Here is an 18685-nt window from a genome sequence, read left to right on the forward strand (position 1 = left end):
GGAGTGAGTAGACCTTAGTTTATTTTCTTTACCATTTGGTGGGTTGCTAGTTTACTCTTGTCGTCATCCTCCATGAAGCAAATGAAGCAGTGAAGCAGAAGGGTCAGAAAATGATTGAGCAGACAGGCCCAAATCCAACAACTGTGATGCCAAACACTCAGCATAACCTAATGTGAATGCTAAAGATTTGCCCTTAAAGTAACAAGGAAAACATGTGATTCATGGTTTTTAAACAATCTTTAGGATGTGATAGTTTCATAAATACATTTTATCATTAAAATGTTTCTTAAAACAGGTGATGGAAAGGTTGAAACTTGCTCGTAACATGTTTAAATGTATATTACCTTGTTTGATAGTTACAGCAATCAGTGATTCAGTTGGCTTTAGTGTTTTGATCTGGGATCTATTGCTTTCAGCTCTGTTTGTACCAAGCGGCAACCTCTGGTCTGAGAATATGAGACAATGCGGAAGTGCTAAAATCTGCTGTTTCTGGAGTGTTTGCTTGAGGCTGGCTCCGGAAGTACCGGAAGTCACAAACACACCAAGCCAAAAAAGCTATTTTATAAGGATAACTTAACCTATTTACAGCCTGGTTCAAAAAACGTCTCTTGTCTGAGTCGCTAATTTTACTATCAGCACACACTGTACGGGGTGTGAATTTTTTCTAACGTGGCCGTTCAGAGGATATTAAGATCGCAAGCTCCCCCAATAAGAGGCGTAGCTGAGGGTCACGTGACGACCGGCGCCCTATGGCTGTAGGCGAAGCCCTTGCCACTACCACTATGACCGCTATAGCCGATGTGCTTCATTTTCCATTTCAGAAACAGGCAGGTGACGTCGGCGAGACTACATCCATGTTTCATACAGTCTATGGTTTGTACTTAGGGGGAATTTGCGCTTCTACCTCAATCAAGCAAAAGTTTACCCTGAAGAAAAACAATACAAATTACTCTAGTGATCATATATCCCCTCAAATATAGGGGTATAACACTAACAATTATTGTAACCAGGCTGCTAATAACACCCATGTGAAAAAGTTAATAATATACTGTGATGACACATTAGAACTGTGCAGCACATGTAGAATGGTTCACAGCACACACTAGACTAACACACACCACTATGCTCAGTATAACATAAAAGAAAGCACAATATTGAAAGATACTTTTACCATCCAGCACTAATTATTTCTCATTAATATTTTTGATGTGTTTAATTTAACCCTTTATCATCAGTAGTAACAACTAATCCTTAGTGCATACTTTTCAAATCAACCCAATATTTTAGTCATATTTCTAATTAAGTCATTAAAGTTCTCTTTTGGAATTTGCTCAAATTAAATGAGCAACAGCAATTATTGAAAACTCTCTAGTAATTTATATTCACTCAAAATCAAGCATTGTTAAAATATATATATATTTTTTAAATTATTATTCTGTTGTCTTTATGTGTCTCGATGTGGGGTACTTTTTTACAGTGTAGATCCAGCTGCAGGTCTGTTTAGAAACCGCCTCTGCCTCTAACAGTGGTAAACTTCTCTAAATGTGACCCTCTGAGTCTTTATCCTTTATGTAGCATCATGCTCCTGGGAAAAACAATTTTACTTTGTATGTCTAAGTGAACAGAACGATAAACAAACCCTGACATGACTTCACTTCTCATCCCTGTGCGGTTTTCGATTATATTTCCCAGAATGCAGCGCGCATCTGTCATGGCTGCTCACTGATACCTCTTGTACCACATGGTGAAAATAAACGTTTAATGTGTGATCGAGACCAAACGAGTCAGCTCATTAATAACACGGAAACTCTGCGGCTTTGATCCGGGACCGTCCTGACTGCAGACAGCGACTCTTTCTTCACTTTAAATTCAGACTGAGGCGCTGAGAGATGCCGCTGGACGCACAGATCCCCGTCCTCAGAGGCTTTTTAACACCCAGCGAGGCGGCGGAATGGAAGCAGAACATCTCCGGTACACCAGGTGAGACTCCAGCGGCTTTAATTTATCTGTCATTTCATCACGGAACTACCAGAGCTATCGTGGACAGGCCGTGTTACCTGTGACTGCTGTAGGTTATCCAGCTCTTTCGGTTTGTAGTCACTGATGCTTACTGCCATTTAAACGGAGCCGAGGCTTCTCCCCGCTGATGAAACTCGCGGTAACGGGATCCGAGCAGCCTTTCCCGGTAATGACAGCGCTGTAATGTCGGGGCGATGAAAGCTTTACCTGTACCTCAGGTGTAGATACTACTAAATAATATGTTATTGTTTGCTAACATCTGCTTTACCAGTAGTAACGAGACGAGCCGATGCTCCGGTCCTAAATGTGACCATGTTATCTGTAGACCTTTAGCCAAATTGTTATCGTAATTCTACAAGCCGTTTGAAAATCCCTCCTTGTGTATTCTCCTATTGAAGACATGTACGGTGAGTATATTTTATCGTTGTAGTGAAAACTACAAAATGAGTATTCACGGAGACTTCCCGTGTTTCAACATCTGTTGTAACTACGACAACTACTGACGCATTCGGCTAAAAGTCGCCAGTTAACAGGGTCACTCGTTAAACCGTAACACCGGTGTGTCCCGGCGCACCGGACCCCGTGCAAATTTTGTCTAATTATCAGGAACTTCCCGTATTGAGCGCTGTACAACTCGCATGGTGTATTTCTTGATAGACAGTGTAAGTGATGTGAGCAGCACCTGTTCGGCACACACAGCACCCCTGGTTTATGTTTAGTTTAAATGTTATGTAAACGTCAGTAGCTCGGTTTGTAGGGACTTGGAGGGAAGCCTGAGGGTTCAAGTCCCGTTACGGAACACATCTGGGAATCCGGCTGGTAGCTGGAGACATGCTTTTTTTTTTCATTTCCAAGACCCCGCTGGGTGCCCTTGAGTAATACACCAAAGCTACAACTGCTCGGGATGTTCAGCCCTGTCATCAGTGCATGTCTGAGGGCTTTATCCGTGCATGCATGTGTGTGTGCGTGGGAAATGGTGTGTTGCACTCAAAATTCACACCTCACATCAGTCTGAGTTATAATCAGTAATCTTTTTTTCTTGAAGCTTTGTTACAGACAGCACTGACCTGCTGAACAGTCTTGATTAGGTGATGTGTTGTTTAGCACAGCAGTGTGTTACTGAGCGGTGTGTTTCTCTCACAGACCTTATATTCAGAGTTTTGCATGACGTCTCCTCTCTGGACTGAAAACCAGTGTCTCACCCATCTGTCAGAGGAAAACTGAGATTTCCTTGTAAGTCTGTCAGGACATTTCTTCCTTCGACCCGACTCTTCCTATTCCACAGTGCCCACTCGCACTCTCTGTCTCCGGTGATACTGAGTTTTATTAGCCAGACTGTGCTTTTTCTCTGAAGAATATCAACTTGTTGAAGCACAGTTTGCTTCAGAGCTAATATGCAGTGAGAAAACATTAATCACCTTTGTGTTTGGTAGGGGCACAACCATGGAGGTGGTGAGGGGTGGCACAGCCCCCTGGAAATCTGGACAGCCTGAGTGCCATCACAAAACACTAGATTATGATCTGTGAACTGCCTTGTTAGACCTGGGTGGAGTACTTATAGAAAATACAAGTTAATGAGGAAGTTGTAGTTTGCTCTATGACAGTTGATCTTAGTGTCATCCCAAGGTTTGAATTTCATTACGAAAAAAATGCACTACTCTTTAAAACTTCAACTTTAGAGAGAGCACAGCTCGAAGACACCACCAGAGAAAATCAGGAAGAGATAGAAAGAACAGGCTGCGTACATGGTCGGTACATGCACACCTTAATGAATTCACACTTTTATGAAGCGTGGATGTGGTCCCTGGTTTGTGAAGTTTTGAAGCTTTTCTTTTTCTTTCTTTCTTTAATAAGTTATTTTTGGATCTATAATACCTTTAATGAAAGAGGAGAGGACAGTGGATAGAGAAGGAAATAGAGAATGACCGATATGGATTTTTCTGGGCCGATACCGATTATTTGTAGTAAAGGAGGCTGATAACCAATATTTGAAGCTGATATCAATTTGCAGTCAAAATGCAAATATTGGTGTCAAAATTTTGAATAATACAAACTCCAACACTTAACTTAATTCTTTAAGCGTGAGTTTATTAAACAGCCCTCAGGCTCAGAAGCATGTTTTACAAAGTTAAATGAAATCTAAAAAAAAAAAATAGCTAAAGTTTTCTACAGCAAATAAAGTTTTCCAAAATCCCCATGTAACTGCAATAACTGTAATAGCTGCACTGCTGATTGGCTGTTACCTAAGCCATGGCTCTGCTTGTAACCAATCAGATGGTACTGTGGGTGGGACAGTGCTGGGGCCTGAGTAGTGACTGCAGACAGCGGAGCGGCTGCATCAGAGATGCAACAATGCAGTTTTAAATTTGTTTCTTATTGGCCGTCGGATTAAAAAAAACTGGTGCCAGTATGCCTCAAAATGCCAAATATCGGCCCAATAATCGGTCTATCCCTTGTAAGAAAGGGGGTAAGAGTGAAGGCTGACCAAGCACGTAGCAAGTAGACAGCATTGAGGTGGGTCTTTAGCCTCCTTGCTGACAACTGCAGGGTGCCCGCCTGTCAGTGAGGTTAGCCATGCCCCACGTAACCTTAATATCTAAAAAACTTCTTGATGTGTGCAGAAACAGAAATTAAATATTTAGACTGATATTTTTAAAATCCAAGCTGTAAATGTGTTTCTTTCTACTGTAAACATGGGATTGTTATGATTGGTTGTATGTATTCTGCATGGGCTTTTGGAGCAAGTGGACACTTGAAGAACTACACTTTTTAACACTTCTGCATGAGTTTCATATTTAAGGCCTGAGGCTGCCTCTTAGTGTGTGCACATACTTCATTCCATCCCTGCTGTCCATCCCAAACAGTGTGAACACACTCCGGTTAATCAGAGCACAATGTGAGAAACGTTGGTGCTAACAGAGCGTCCAGTTTGACGGCAGAGACATTTGTCAACAGCCCCTCATTCAATGTTGCACGTCAGTTGTGAATAATGAAAAGAGGAATACATGGTCACTTTGTCAGGAGTAAGCTTTTAAAAAATAAACCAGTTTAAATAGTTTTACCATGTTTTCAATCTGAATAATCTTGATTTTAACTGATTTACTTTCTATGATGAAATATAGATTGAGTGGGGCAACATGTCGCTGGACAACTGTAAACACAAGACTAATATTTGCACACAATATTACATGATGCGTGATGTACATGTTACGACTTGAGATGGGTAAAAATCTCATGCATTGGACACGTTTCATGTTTTTTTTTTGTTTTTTTTTAATGAAAATGTTGTTTTGATTGAACAGAGACAGTGCACAGCTCAGTGAGTAGTGTCTCTATTCTTAAGCAGGAAATAGCGTGCTGCTCTGCAGATCTGTTCAGCCACAGTTCATCTATCTGAAACTATAACAAGTTTAATATGAGCGCTTTGTCTCTGGATGTGCTGCAGGGCTTGTTTGAAAAATATTCCACTCATTATTTAAAAAAAATATTAATGGAAACCATGAAGCTGTGGCTGTGCTGTAGTTTGACTAAACACTGCTGTTTGATTTAGTGCTTTAGTTTGACTCCACAGTTTATTAAAAAGCTGAACAGATATGATTCTGTGAGGTGTGTAAATGTGTGTGAATGAACTCACCACATGAGTACACGAGTCGGGGGTGGAAGGCCTTTGAACTCCTAAGTCCTCCCTGCATCCATCCTGCTGTACACAAGCCGACTAATGCTCTCAGACCCTTCATATACCTGTTTTAGATCTGACCCTTAACCCTTTGGAATGAGCTGTATTTTTGCATGATCTTCAACTGATTTGCACACTTGTAAGGAGAAACCGCCATGTATGTCTGGCTGTCAAGTTGTTGTTATCCCACTTCTTTATGCACTTTTTAACATAAAAGATTTAAAAATGTAAGTTTTACATTTACATTTACAAAATGTTAACACACACAGAAGGCAGATTAGTGCTGATTAAGTGTATAAATTTACAACTTGTAAAAAATAAAATTAAACAAAACTGAAAACATTTTTCAACATTGAAGACAGCTACCAACACTCTGATATAAAAAGGAGGCAGATTGAGTCAAAATATGTTCTTTGTGATATTGTAGGCAATCCATTTGGTCCGTTTTTCTTTTGATTCAGCTTCTCTAAGTCTCTGAGCAAAAGTCGTTCTTTCCATGGTGTGAGGTTGTTTTTTTTTTTTAAGAGAAATGTTGTCGCCGTACACTTCTAATGGCTGCGGGCTAAGAGGTACAACAAAGCAAGTAGAAATCAAGCAGCAACATTAGGTCTAAAAATATGAGACGATGTGGAAGTAATGAAATCTGCTGTTTCTCGAGCGTCCGCTTGAGGCTGGCTCTGGAAGTACAGGGAGTCACATACACACCAAGCCAGAAAAAAAGCTGTTTTCACTGTAGAGATTAACCTATTTAGAGTCTGGTTTAAAAAACGTCTCCTGTCTGAATCACTAATTTCACTATCAGCGGGTTGTCTGAACTATCAGAAAATATTAAGAACGCGAGTTCGCCCAATCAGAGGCACAGCTCAGCTCACTGACAGGTGCCCCATTGCTGTTAAGCCTCATTTCCACACATACATGCCAACCCTCACGATTTTCCTGGGAGACTCCCAAATTTCAGTGCCCCTCCTGACAATCTCCCGGGCCCATAATTCCCATGAATTTCTCCCGGTTTCCACTTGGACAACAATATTGCTACATCATCCTTCTCCTCTGACTGGGCGCCGTTTCCGGTCGGACATTAATAATGGTTACACCTCAGCTCGAAGTCAAGCGTGGCAAACAGAACAGAAGAAGAAGAAGAAGAAGCAGAAGAAGAAATGAGTAAGAAGAGAAAGTACTCTTGTAAATTCCAGAATGAGTGGAAAAGAGAATTCCCATTTATCCGGGACGGGATATGCTACGTGCACATTTTGTAGATCTGACTTTTCTATTAAACACGGTGACCGAACAGATATCACAACACATCAATATGACCCCTCCCCTTTGAAAATCTCCCGAATTCTGAGGTCTCAAGGTTGGCAAGAATGTTTCCACATGTTCCACATTTCTCGACACCACACACATTTTGCGGCGTTTCCACTGACTAATCCCAGGACAGATCCCCAGATAACCACAAAAAGCTGTCCCTCTTTTTGGGACCCTTCCATAGGGGTGACAGACTAAACCGATTGGATCCCAGAAGGTGGAGCTACAGCACTGCAGACTGTTGATTGGTTGGTAGAATCGTCACTTACTGTGCAACAGCGGCTATATTTCTCCTGGAGGCACACAGACTTCTCTAAAACAAAGCTTGATTGTTCTTTGTTACAAAGAGCTACAAACCAATCACAGAGAAAAACGAAATGCTGGATGTCTCCCGTAGTTGCTCTTTGTTTACTGTGGCATGTTTTTCTTCTTTGTTGGATTTATTAGCAACATACACTGTGTCGGGCTGCTATGGCGTTGCACTATTATTCAGCTGATGCGGCTATCGGCACCCGACTTACACATCGCCTACCACTAGGGGGCACGGTTGGCTATGGAAAACGCAAACAGGACCAAGCTTAACCGATCCAAATTGTACTGATCCAAACAGGACTGCTTGGTGGAAACAGGGCTTTTGTGTGGAGACTCAAAGCCCGCCCCATTTCCAATATGGCTGCTCCGGCCAATTTGCTTCAAAAACCCAAGACTACATCCATCAATGTCTAAGGTTGAAACTAAGTCGATATCCAAAATCAAAGCCTGGAACTCTGCAAGAAAACAGGGATGGTTGTGGTCTAGTCCCTCATCATTATTTCCTCCCTCTGAGACCAACCTGAGACCAACAGGAACATCGTTTCCGCCACAGAGTCAACAGGCAGAGGGGGATGAGACGGACTAGTTTCTGTGGATTGATTTAAATGCTTTGTGATCAGGCTGTTTCTGGTGTTGATTTGATTCAGTCAACAACAGCTTGGTTATGATGTTATCATGTTAACAAAAAGCTACACCTGCCTTGTCAAACACGTGGCTGCTTTAATCTTGAGTTGTTGTTTGGTTTGCATGTCTCTCCAGAGTTGTGTTTGTGGTCAGAGGGGAGGAGTTTCTTAAGCTGCGTGCAGCTGATGAAGGACAATAAAGGTCCTGATTAAACTCAGACTAATGAAACTGATTGAAGTGTAATGAATCTCATCAAGGCTCAGTGAACCTAACCAGCTTCACAGGGAAGGAAAAACCATCCGACTGTGACTACGAGATGAAAACTAGCTGCTACACACAGCACGCAGACGGCCATGTGTGTTTGAGGTATTTCTGATCCTGTATCGGTTGGAGCTGTACCCTTTTACTAAATCTATTTTCATTGCCTTATTAACTGCACCTCATTGACTGAACCTTTATGAATTATGGACTAATTTGAGGGCCTCTCCCTTGTTTTCAATAATTGCTGCCATTTCATGGGTAGACCTGAAGAGTGGCTGAAATGTCATTAAACATGTGGCCATGCCTCAGGCTTTCATTTTCTCCCTCATAAAGCCAGAGCCCTTCCTGCTCCTCATCCTCTCCCTCCCTCTCACTCTGCTATTATGGCAGCCCCTGGGTTTCATTAGAGCAGCAGTGAGATGAAAATCTCCACATCTTCTTTACAACACCAGTCGCTCACCCCACAATTGCTTATTAAAGCCAAGGGTGCCGTTAAAGGATCATGTGACTGACTGGGAAGGTGTGCTTAAGTGGGCCAGAGATGTGAGGCTGTGACCCCGTCTCTGACACCCACTGGAAGCAGGAGTTGTGGGTGCACCGTGATTATAAAGTAAGATCGACTCCTGCAGAAGTTATCTGGTTTGATGGTTAATGATCAGGCAGCACTTTTGTCATCTTTGGAAAAAGAAATCTGATCCAGGCCTTCAGAAAAACGGCATAACGTGGGCCAGTCCCTGCACCTTTTAGCATCTTTACAGGTTATCTTTTTTTCATGAAATCAATCAGATCATGTGAGAATTTTTCACTGGAACAGAGTGTGATTGATACCCCCCCCCCCCCCCAAAATAAATAAATAAATAAATAAAAAACATGGCTATCTACAACCAAATGGACATTTTCCATTAGTGTTTTTCGACCCCAGGAACCAGGGTCTAAATTTAGTTCTGGGGTAGGGAGGGGTATTGATAGGATTTTATTGATACTAGTGCCCTTTTTGATTTCCCTCATTGATCCAATTCCTGATTGATTCAGAGTTCCTCTTGTGGATTTTCTGTGTTCAGTAAGTAGGCTTTGCAGGTTTTCTGTGTCAACAACAATTTATTGAGTTTGTAACTAAATAAATATGAAATTGATCCCTGGATCTGGATATCTCTGGACCTGAATAGATAGATAGATAGATAGATAGATAGATAGATAGATAGATAGATAGATAGATAGATGGATAGATGGATAGATGGATAGATGGATAGATGGATAGATCGATAGATAGATAGATAGATTGATAGATAGATTGATAGATAGATAGATAGATAGATAGATAGATAGATAGATAGATAGATAGATAGATACTGTATTAATCTCGAAATGGTCTTCTTTGAGCTTGTGTCTATGTCAGCTCCTAGTCCAGTTTAAACAGTGACCCTGTAAAATGGAGACCTTCACATGAACGTGTCGGAAGATATCCAGTTCACAACACCTGTTCAAACACAGAAGAAGTCATGGGGAATCTATCCTAGTTTACGTTTTTAAAAACATGTTTGTCCAAATGTCCTCATCAGATAAGTTTTTAATGTGATCTAAGTGTTTGAGAAGGATGTATCCCTCTGAAAGTAGTCAGTCACAGGAGTGGGGAGAGACCTTTAAGCCTAAACAACAGTGATCTCTGTAGGCTTCATGCTTTTTGGCCTTTTTCTAACAGCTTTGTGGACAGTGCTTTGCTCCTTCCAGCAAATCCATCTATAATGCAATAAAACATAACAAAAACCAGCTCAGGCTAAATATCCTACATGCTAACTAACTAATGCCAAGTACCTGACAATCTGTACCAGTTCCAATGGTACCAATTTTTTTGGACTTTTTTGTGTTTATGTGGTAAAAATATCAATTCTTTAAATAAAAAAAACATTTTTTTTTTTCAGTTAAACAAATTTGTTCTTCAATATATAACCTCAAAATGCTGTGTTTATGTCCAGCATGGAAAATTGTCCACTCTTCCACTCCCCCACGGTCACAAGGATGCGTTTAGGTACCTTAACAAGGTAACTTTTGATTTTTTTGTGAATTGGTACTCGTACTTTTGACAGAATTCAGTCAGTACCTATAAAAGTACCCAATTTGGTACCCATCCCTAATGCAAACAGGCTAACTTTGTTGTTGCACAGAGCAATAGTGGCCCATTGTCCTCCTTAATGGCAGCATTTTTGCCGAATGGCCTTCATCGTTGTCGTACTGCCCTCTACAGGACTGGTGGTGTACGGTAGGGAAACCTACAAGACAAGACAGGTCGGGGACTCCCAGAGAGATCTCTGATTAGTGGCTTGAATGTGACGTTTAGTTTATTTAGTTTTTGACTTTTTAATGAAGTCATCTCATCGATGATCTCTAAAATAAAAGGCAGATGCAGATAAATATTAGAGTAGATAATCTATTGATCTGCTGAAGGCCTCCGCTTCCAGCTGTTTCAATATTAATACACTGGAAACAAGTTGTTCAAAACTAGTGATGGACTGATTAGTGGCCAGGCAAATTGTCAGGCAGAACGGTTATCAGCATTTTTAGGCATACCACCATCTGCCTTTTTTTAATCTAATAGCTGATAGAAAAATCTATTTAAAACTATTATTTTGGCTCCGAAACATCATCCCTCTGTTCCTGATACCGTGAAATGAAGCCAATCTGCGAACGCAGCTACTTTGGATATGACCCCAGCTTTGAGCTTCCTTTTCAACAGCTATAGGAAACCCACCAATCACATGAGCTGAGCTGTGTCTCTGATTGGACGATGAAAAATTATTATATTTGGCTGGGAGTGTACGTGACTTCTGGTCTTTCTGCAGCCAGCCTAAAGCAGATTCTTGATGAACTGCAACTTTTAGCACTTCTGCATAGGCTTCATTTTTTCTAAACTGGATGTTGCCCCTTGGTGGAGAAGCTCCGGGGAGCAGATATATGTTTTGAAGGCAAGTTTAGGCAGCAGACGCTCCCGAAAATGTAACAAACATCCCAGTCCCATTTTTAAAAATTTTCATTAAACTTGAAGTCATGCTGCTGAGCCTGGGAGCTGTTTAATAAACAAAAGACATTTAAACAAAGTTAAGGGTTGGAGTTTGAGTAATTGGAAATTTTGGTGCCACTGTTAATTTTACTGCAAATGAATACCGGCCTCCTTGAGTATTAATAATCGGTATAGGTATTGGCCCTGAAAAAAAAAAACAACAACAAACCAGTCTATCTCAATTCAAAACGTCACAGATTTAACATCAGCAAACCGTTCTTTCTTTCTGTAAACTGAGGACAAAGAGGGTTTGGTTTCGTCTGCTCATTAAAAAAACACCAGCTGATGCAGTTAGCCACCTGAAGTCCACCACCAGCCCTCTTTTTCACGGCTCAGGATTCTCACAATCTGCAGCCTCTCAACCGTCTCACAAATATTTTGATGCATTATGTAGGAAACAGGAGGGGAGGCTGTCTTTACTCCTTCTTTGATTACAAACCTGTAGTCCTCATCACAGCAAACAAAGCCGTGCAGATTTTTGGTGTTTGTAATAAGTGCTAATGTTGTTTATGAAGCTGAGCCAGTCAGCTGGAAACTGTTTAAACTCCCTGAGCAGTGAAGGGATTGCTTATTATTTTACAGCGTGTGAGGCTCGCTGAGTTGTGCGGGTTGTGTGAACTTTGTTCTCACATTAAAAGATGTTTTTGGGAAGGAAAGATAACTGAAAGCAGACCTTCCTCTCTAGTTATGAGGTGTTGTGTGTCAGTCTCGCTACAGACCGTCATGGACACTCTTTGGACCGTGTCTTGGGCTTTGTTATGCAGCTCAGAGAACACCAGTAACCTCCTCACTCTCTGTGCTCTCTCCACCGAGGGAACAGAAAGCAATCAATGCTAATGAGCCAAGCCAGTCTCCCTCCTCAAATAAAAGCTAATGAAAGGAGAGGAGATGTTGAACCCAGCACACCAGCAACACAATTACTCCTGTTCGGGAAGCAGCTTTCCTCTGTCCTTCCATAAATCAACGTTTTCCACCATCACACCATCGGCCTCTTCAGCTGGTCGTCCTCGGCAGCGGCAGAGCGTGCGATGCTGTGGGAGTGTTAGCTTGCGCGCTCTACGCCTCATCTATGGGGAATGGTTTCAATATGCTCATTGACTTAATGAGAATATGGCCTCAGATTAAAAACCACGGCAAAACAATTTCAGACAAATGAGGGGAGATGGATTGTCAAGGCCTGAGCTTTAGGTGGAGCGTGGCGCTTCATTTTCCTCGACCTCATCAGCCGGTTTCTACGGGTAGGCTGCGAGGGGAAATTACACCAAATCCATTAACACAGCAGTTTTCTTAATACTCTTGATTAAAAACAAACACGGCTGGAGTTCATTCAAACATTGCTTCAACACACAGCCTTCCTTCACCTCGGTCTGATTAATTCAGAGTTTTATTTTAGGATATGTAGTTTCATATGCAGCCTGAGGAGATGAATACATTCATGAGCCCAGTTATAACGCATGTTGGATGGTTTACTTTGCACTTTGAATTGACTTTTAATTGCTTGAATTGTGTTCTTGATCCAAATTTAAACCTCTTTGCTGCATTTGTTGATACTGTGTTGTTACCATATACTGTATATAGGGGTGCAGCGGTTAACCGGTTATTCTATTAACCGCGGTTTTAAACGTCACGGTTATATAACCGCAGACGTTCGGCAACAACGGTTATTTCCGCTCACAACAGCCCGTCAGTTTAAACTCCCGTGCACCGCAAAATGCAGCCAAAACAGTTCCTTTGTCTCTCTCTCTCGCACTTTGTTTCCACACGGCCTATTTAGAGGGCGTACCACAGCAGCACACAGATGAAAGACAAGAATACTAGGGCTGTGTCCGAAATGGCATACTAACATACTACATACTACATGGTCGTTGTGTATATACTGTATACTACATACTATAAGTATAATTAGAGTGCCAACCGTTTACACTGTAGTATACTACTCAGTTTCCCATGATGCATTTCAAAACCTCCGACGACAAAAATTGGAAGCACACATAAGTCTATGGAAGCACACCAGGCTATCAAATATCTCTGTTGATTTGCCACATTTGAAAGTTTTAAGAACATTTTAAGCGAGAAAGTCATCACGTAGAAAACCAAAATGTGGTCATTTGGGCCATAAAACGCATGAATACAAATTTAATTTCGACATTTCGGACATTCTTTTAAGAGCGCCAATATGCTATCGAAGAAACTTCCGGTCCTCTCCAAAACAAGAGGCCAATTTACAAACGCGTTAAAGAACTTAAAGGAGATAATAAAAGGTGCTTTTATTTTGAAAACGCTAGTGGATGATTTTTAGCTAACACCGGTCTCAAGACGAATTCATCACTCTTCAAAAAATTAAAAAATGTTTACTGCTCGCAGACACGAAGACAATCCGTCCGTCACCTCAGGCACTTTATTTCTTTGTACTTACGTTTAGGTTTCCCTGTAGAGCAAAGTCCATTTTAGTTGCTTCTCATCTTGTCATCTCATTCTCTTTTTACGTTTATAAATACGGGGCTCGCAATGCATTATGGGGCGTGTCAGTGCGACTAGTATGCCCACCTCCCATACTTACAATTTTTACCGATATAGTATACATCCGGGTATTTCTCGCGAACACAATCTTTTCATACTATTCAATGTGAACGCACTACATACTATTTTTGACGTCACACTTAGTATGAGTACTACGTTAGTATGCCATTTCGGACACAGCCTAGGAGATACAGAGAGAAAAAGTGAAACAGTGGTTGCAAAACAAATCAAGATAGGCAGGGACCATTGTTCGTGGCACAGACATAGGAGCTGCAGCCCACGAACCCCAGGAGAAACAAGCTCAGCTAACCATGGTGGCTACGTTAGCAAAGAGCTAATGGCAGACATCGCTGAGCAGGCAGATACACCTGAAACTCAACCCAACAAAAACGACCTCTGTCCACCAAAAAAACGCTTGAGGTCGGCAGTGTGGAAGCATTTTGGCTACAAGAAGGATGCCCAGTGGTGCAATTAAGAAATGTAGAAAAAAGACCACAACCTAGTGGGCCTACTATATTATAGTTTGTCTAGCAGCCTTTGAGTCTGTTCTGTTCAAAATAAATACAGTGACTGCTGCCATGAATGTTTAAATCAACAAGGTAGCTTATATTTCATTTCAGAGATATAAACTTTTTTTCACTTATCTGTGTCCTGTGTTTGTTTCAAAGAAAGCAACTGTTAAACAATGTGGGAAAAAACAAACATATTTTCAAAGAATGCCAATGGGATTTTTTATGTCTATAATAATAACCGTAAAACCGTGGTTTTTTCTCATACCATAACCGTATACCAAAATCTGAAACCGTTGCACCCCTAATTGTATAACACACAGATGTATTGTCCATGATATCACCCATTTGTTTCTGATGGGGCTTTTTAAAGTGTATCATCAGCAGAGGCCATAATGCTGACCTGACTTTGCATGGGTTTGGATGTGGCATTGTTTTGATAAGCTTCTGCAACGTCTTAAGATTTATTTCCATCCAGTGTTGCATTAACTTTTCACAAAGATCTTCATTGATGATGGTAGAGCCTGACCGCTACGCAGAGCTTTCTCCAGCACACCCCAAAGATTCTCAATGGGGTTCAGGTTTGGACTCTGTGGGGGCCAATCCATGTGTGGAAATGATACCGCATACTCCCTGAACTGCTCTTTCATAATCTGAGCCCGATGAATCCATCTTGGAATATTGCCGTGCCGTCAGGGAAGAAAAACCCCATTGATGGAATAACCTGGTCATTCAGTATGTTCAGGTAGTCAGCTGACCTCATTCTTTGAGCACACACTGTTGCTGAACCTAGACCTGACCAACTGCAGCAACCCCAGATCAGAGCACTGCCCCCACAGGCTTGGACGGTAGGCACTAGGTATGATGGGTGATCACTTCATCTACCTCTCTTCTTACCCTGATGGCCCATCGCTCTCGAACAGGGTCAATCTGGACTCATTAGACCACATGACCTTCTTCCATTGCTCCAGAGTCCAATCTTTATACACCCTAGAAAATCTTGTGACATTGCAGAAGCAACAATTCCACAGTGAATGTGTGCTGTAATCAAAGTTAAAGGTGGTCCAACAAAATATTTGAGTGTGTGATCTTTTTTGATGTCACATTTTTTGGGGCCAGGCAGTGTATTTGAGCTTAAAGGTGAAATTGTTATCCTTTATCTCTGAGGCTTTTAGTGTTATAAAAATCATATCATGCTGTAATACTGTTGAAAATGTAATAAATCATCCAGCCCTGACACTGAGATTGTGTCACTTTGATCTGATTGAAACTGTTTAATCTGAGTCTTTTGCAGAATCTTTCAAAGCTTGTGTGTCTCTGAGCCTCTCTGTGTGACATTGTTTCCACTGAGTGACCTTTTTAATGTGACCACCTGCATTAAACTCCCAGTCCAGCTCAAAGTTCACCTCTGTGATCTGTGCTCTTCCAGAGGTGGGCTCTCTGCTGGAGTCCCTGATGGAGGGGGACTTCGAGGCGGTTCTGCTGAGCCCCCTGGTTTCAGATCTGCTCGCAGGAGACGGCAGCTGCAGCAAGGGTGAGGACATGGAGGCTTACCTGGAGAGACGGGTCCTGTTGTACCTGACCTCTGGAGCTGACAACGACCAGACCAGCAGGTGAGGCAGCAGGGAGGAGCAGCAGCTGTCAGAAACAATCCACGAGTCCCTAAACGTGTTGAAACTATCTGTAACAGCTGTAAGGGTCAGAGAGGTCTGATTAAACTTTTAATAAATGTTATTGCTGTGACCTTCAGAGCTCTTTAACGTCCTCACACTGGGACTCAGCTTCTGCTTCTGTCCACTGTGAGAGGAATCACACATTTGGTAAAGTTTGGCCACTAATATTTCTATTACGTGGAGCTAAATGGATCGTCAGAGATTCCATCCAGATTGTTTTATTGCTATGCAGGATTAGGAAATCAAACTGGCCTTTCTGTTTGATTTGCAAAAAGAAACTTGATCAGAGAGAAATAATCCAGATTCAGACTTAAGAGGATCACAAAGACAGAAAATGTTGATGCCAGAACTCTGCAAACTTTCCTCTGTTACACAATTTCATCTGGAAGCACCAGTGTTTTTTTTACCCCAACCAACCATCCTCAACAATAAGGAGCTGAAATAATTAACAGATGATGAAAACTCAAATCAACGTGCGTTTTTTTATTGTTAAGGAGATGATGCTGAAAGATAAATGTCAACGGTTAAGTGTCAACGTCAGTTTAAAATCCATGACATTTCCCCCACTGTGTGTTTAAAATACAAATAAAGCAAGGCAATCTGTTGGACACGTTTAGTTTATTGTACTATCACCTTTCCTTACTCTGGTAGATCAGTGGAAACAGCACAGCAGCTTTACATTGTGTCTGCACTAAAGTGAGTTTCCTGAAATAAGACTAAAACTACATTAGTCATAAAAAACTAAAATGTGACTCTAACAGATATTTTCATCTTAAGTCTAAAACTTGTACTAACACCACACAGCACAAATGTCATCATTCTCTTCAGGAAGAAAAGTCAAATATGCCTGACTTCCTGTAGGGAGGATGTGAGGCGCCCTAGTCAAAGAAAAATATAGTTTAATGCTTCTGTGCCCTGTTTGACAGATGTAAAAGAAATATGATGGTACATAGACAATGTTTGATGGCTTCATATGGACCAGTTTCCCCTGGAAGTGCATCAGGACCCCAAACTAGAGTACTGGTTTCTTTCCAAAGTTCCTCTAAGCCATGTAATTCTACCAACAAGTATTGTGTACAATTGTGCTGCGTGATTAACTGAGTTACAATTGCAATTTAAGAATGTGCAATTATGTTCCTACAAAAGGCTGTGATTTGCAGTTTAAATGACTTAACATGCATCCATGTGTTAACAAACTTAATCTCTTTGACACCCATCAGCCTGTAAGGCTGGGACGGTATGCTATTCTTGTGATTTGCCTCTATTATGATTTTTGGGGTGCCGATTCAATTTAAATTGCGATTCTTCTATTTAAGATTTTTTCAATTTTTAGGTGGATTTTCTAACACAAGCCCATATGAAAGGTTAAATGATGATGATAATCAGGAGCCATATTTTCCCATAAAATGCACATCATGTGAGTCAGAGACAAACATTTCACCCTCTGCTGGAGAAAAGTGGGAATTTTTTTTTCAATCCAGTTCATAAACAAAGACTGAAATGAAGAATTTGAAAAAAAGGAAAAAAAGAAAATATTTTTTTGAAAAAGAATCCCAATTTTGATATTGTCAAACAAAAAAATCCTGTTATGTCATATAACTTTTTTTATTTCCTCCACCCCCCTAACCCTGTACGCGTGCAGCTTCTTATGATAATGAGGCACGAACTAATAAAAAACAAAAACTAGAACGCCATAAAATTGTCAACACAGAAATTCTTCTAAACTAGACCTTTTATTAGTACAACTTCAAATCCCTTTCTTGCAATTCTCTGTTTTCTTTCTGGACAAGCAGAGGGGTGTCCAGACTTTTTAAATCACAGTATTGTCCGAAATAATCAGAATCACACAATTTTGCCAAATCTTGCAGTAGGGCTGAACAATTAATCAAATTGAAATCAACATCCCAATGTAAAAGAATGCAATTTTTAAATTGCAAAGGCTGCAATTAAAAATAAATAAATTAATAAAAATCAAAGTGTGTTTACTTTAGTTTGTGTTTTTTGCTGACGAGGGATCAGTAAGATTTTTATACACTTAATATTTTAATTTATGTTCACACAGTATTTCTTTATTATTATATAAAAAAAAGTGCATTCTACATGTTGACATATTTCATATTTCAGCCAGAGATTTGGTCTTATATACATTTCTGCACTTTATTTAGTGTGAGATCCATAGACAAGAGGATTCACATCTATTTTTATTTTATTGTTCATAGCAGGCTTGTTGTTCTGCAGTGCTTTGTTTCTTTCACTGGTTGTATTTAAGGGAATTTATGATCATTTTATTACACGTCTACAAGGCTTGAAGTTAAATTAATCAGTCAGTATTCTACTGTGATTATAATATTTAAATCAAGATATGTTATTTGTATCAATTCATGCTTTAATTCATCTCATTTTATCATAACATGTAGGCCTGGCATACAGGAAAAACTTGTTTTGACAGTATCCTAAGTTGTGTTGATCATACTGTAGAATGGTTTATTGCTTGTGTTTAGTGAATAATGTAGAGGATAAACATCACCCCAAAAATTGCAAGCTAAATCGCAATATTGGTCCAAAAAAATCGCAATTAGATTATTTTCCATAATCGTTCACCCTTATCGTTCACCACTTGTGCACAACAAGGTTTCATTCTTTCTACTCATTCAGCAGGTTACTCACCGCAGGGTGTCCTCCTGATGCTGTACAGGCTGAATGATGGGTGCTTGTGTATGTGTCTGTGTAA

General features: G+C 40.6%; 1 protein-coding gene across 1 annotated transcript in view; it reads left to right on the plus strand.

Moving 5' to 3' along the window:
* The first annotated feature begins 1673 nt into the window (after nt 1-1673).
* Nucleotides 1674-18685, plus strand: part of ttc27 (tetratricopeptide repeat domain 27) — a 104617-nt gene continuing 87605 nt past the window's right edge. Inside the window, exons 1-2 of the mRNA XM_074675070.1 lie at nt 1674-1980; nt 15711-15894. Coding sequence (XP_074531171.1) covers nt 1890-1980; nt 15711-15894 — 275 coding nt within the window. The 5' untranslated portion in view covers nt 1674-1889. The remainder of the gene's footprint in view (nt 1981-15710; nt 15895-18685) is intronic.

This window comes from Halichoeres trimaculatus, unplaced genomic scaffold (genome assembly GCF_033239565.1).
Source record: "Halichoeres trimaculatus isolate MK-OKI-2021-1 unplaced genomic scaffold, fHalTri1.1 fHalTri1_scaffold_8, whole genome shotgun sequence".
Lineage (NCBI taxonomy): Eukaryota > Metazoa > Chordata > Actinopteri > Labriformes > Labridae > Halichoeres > Halichoeres trimaculatus.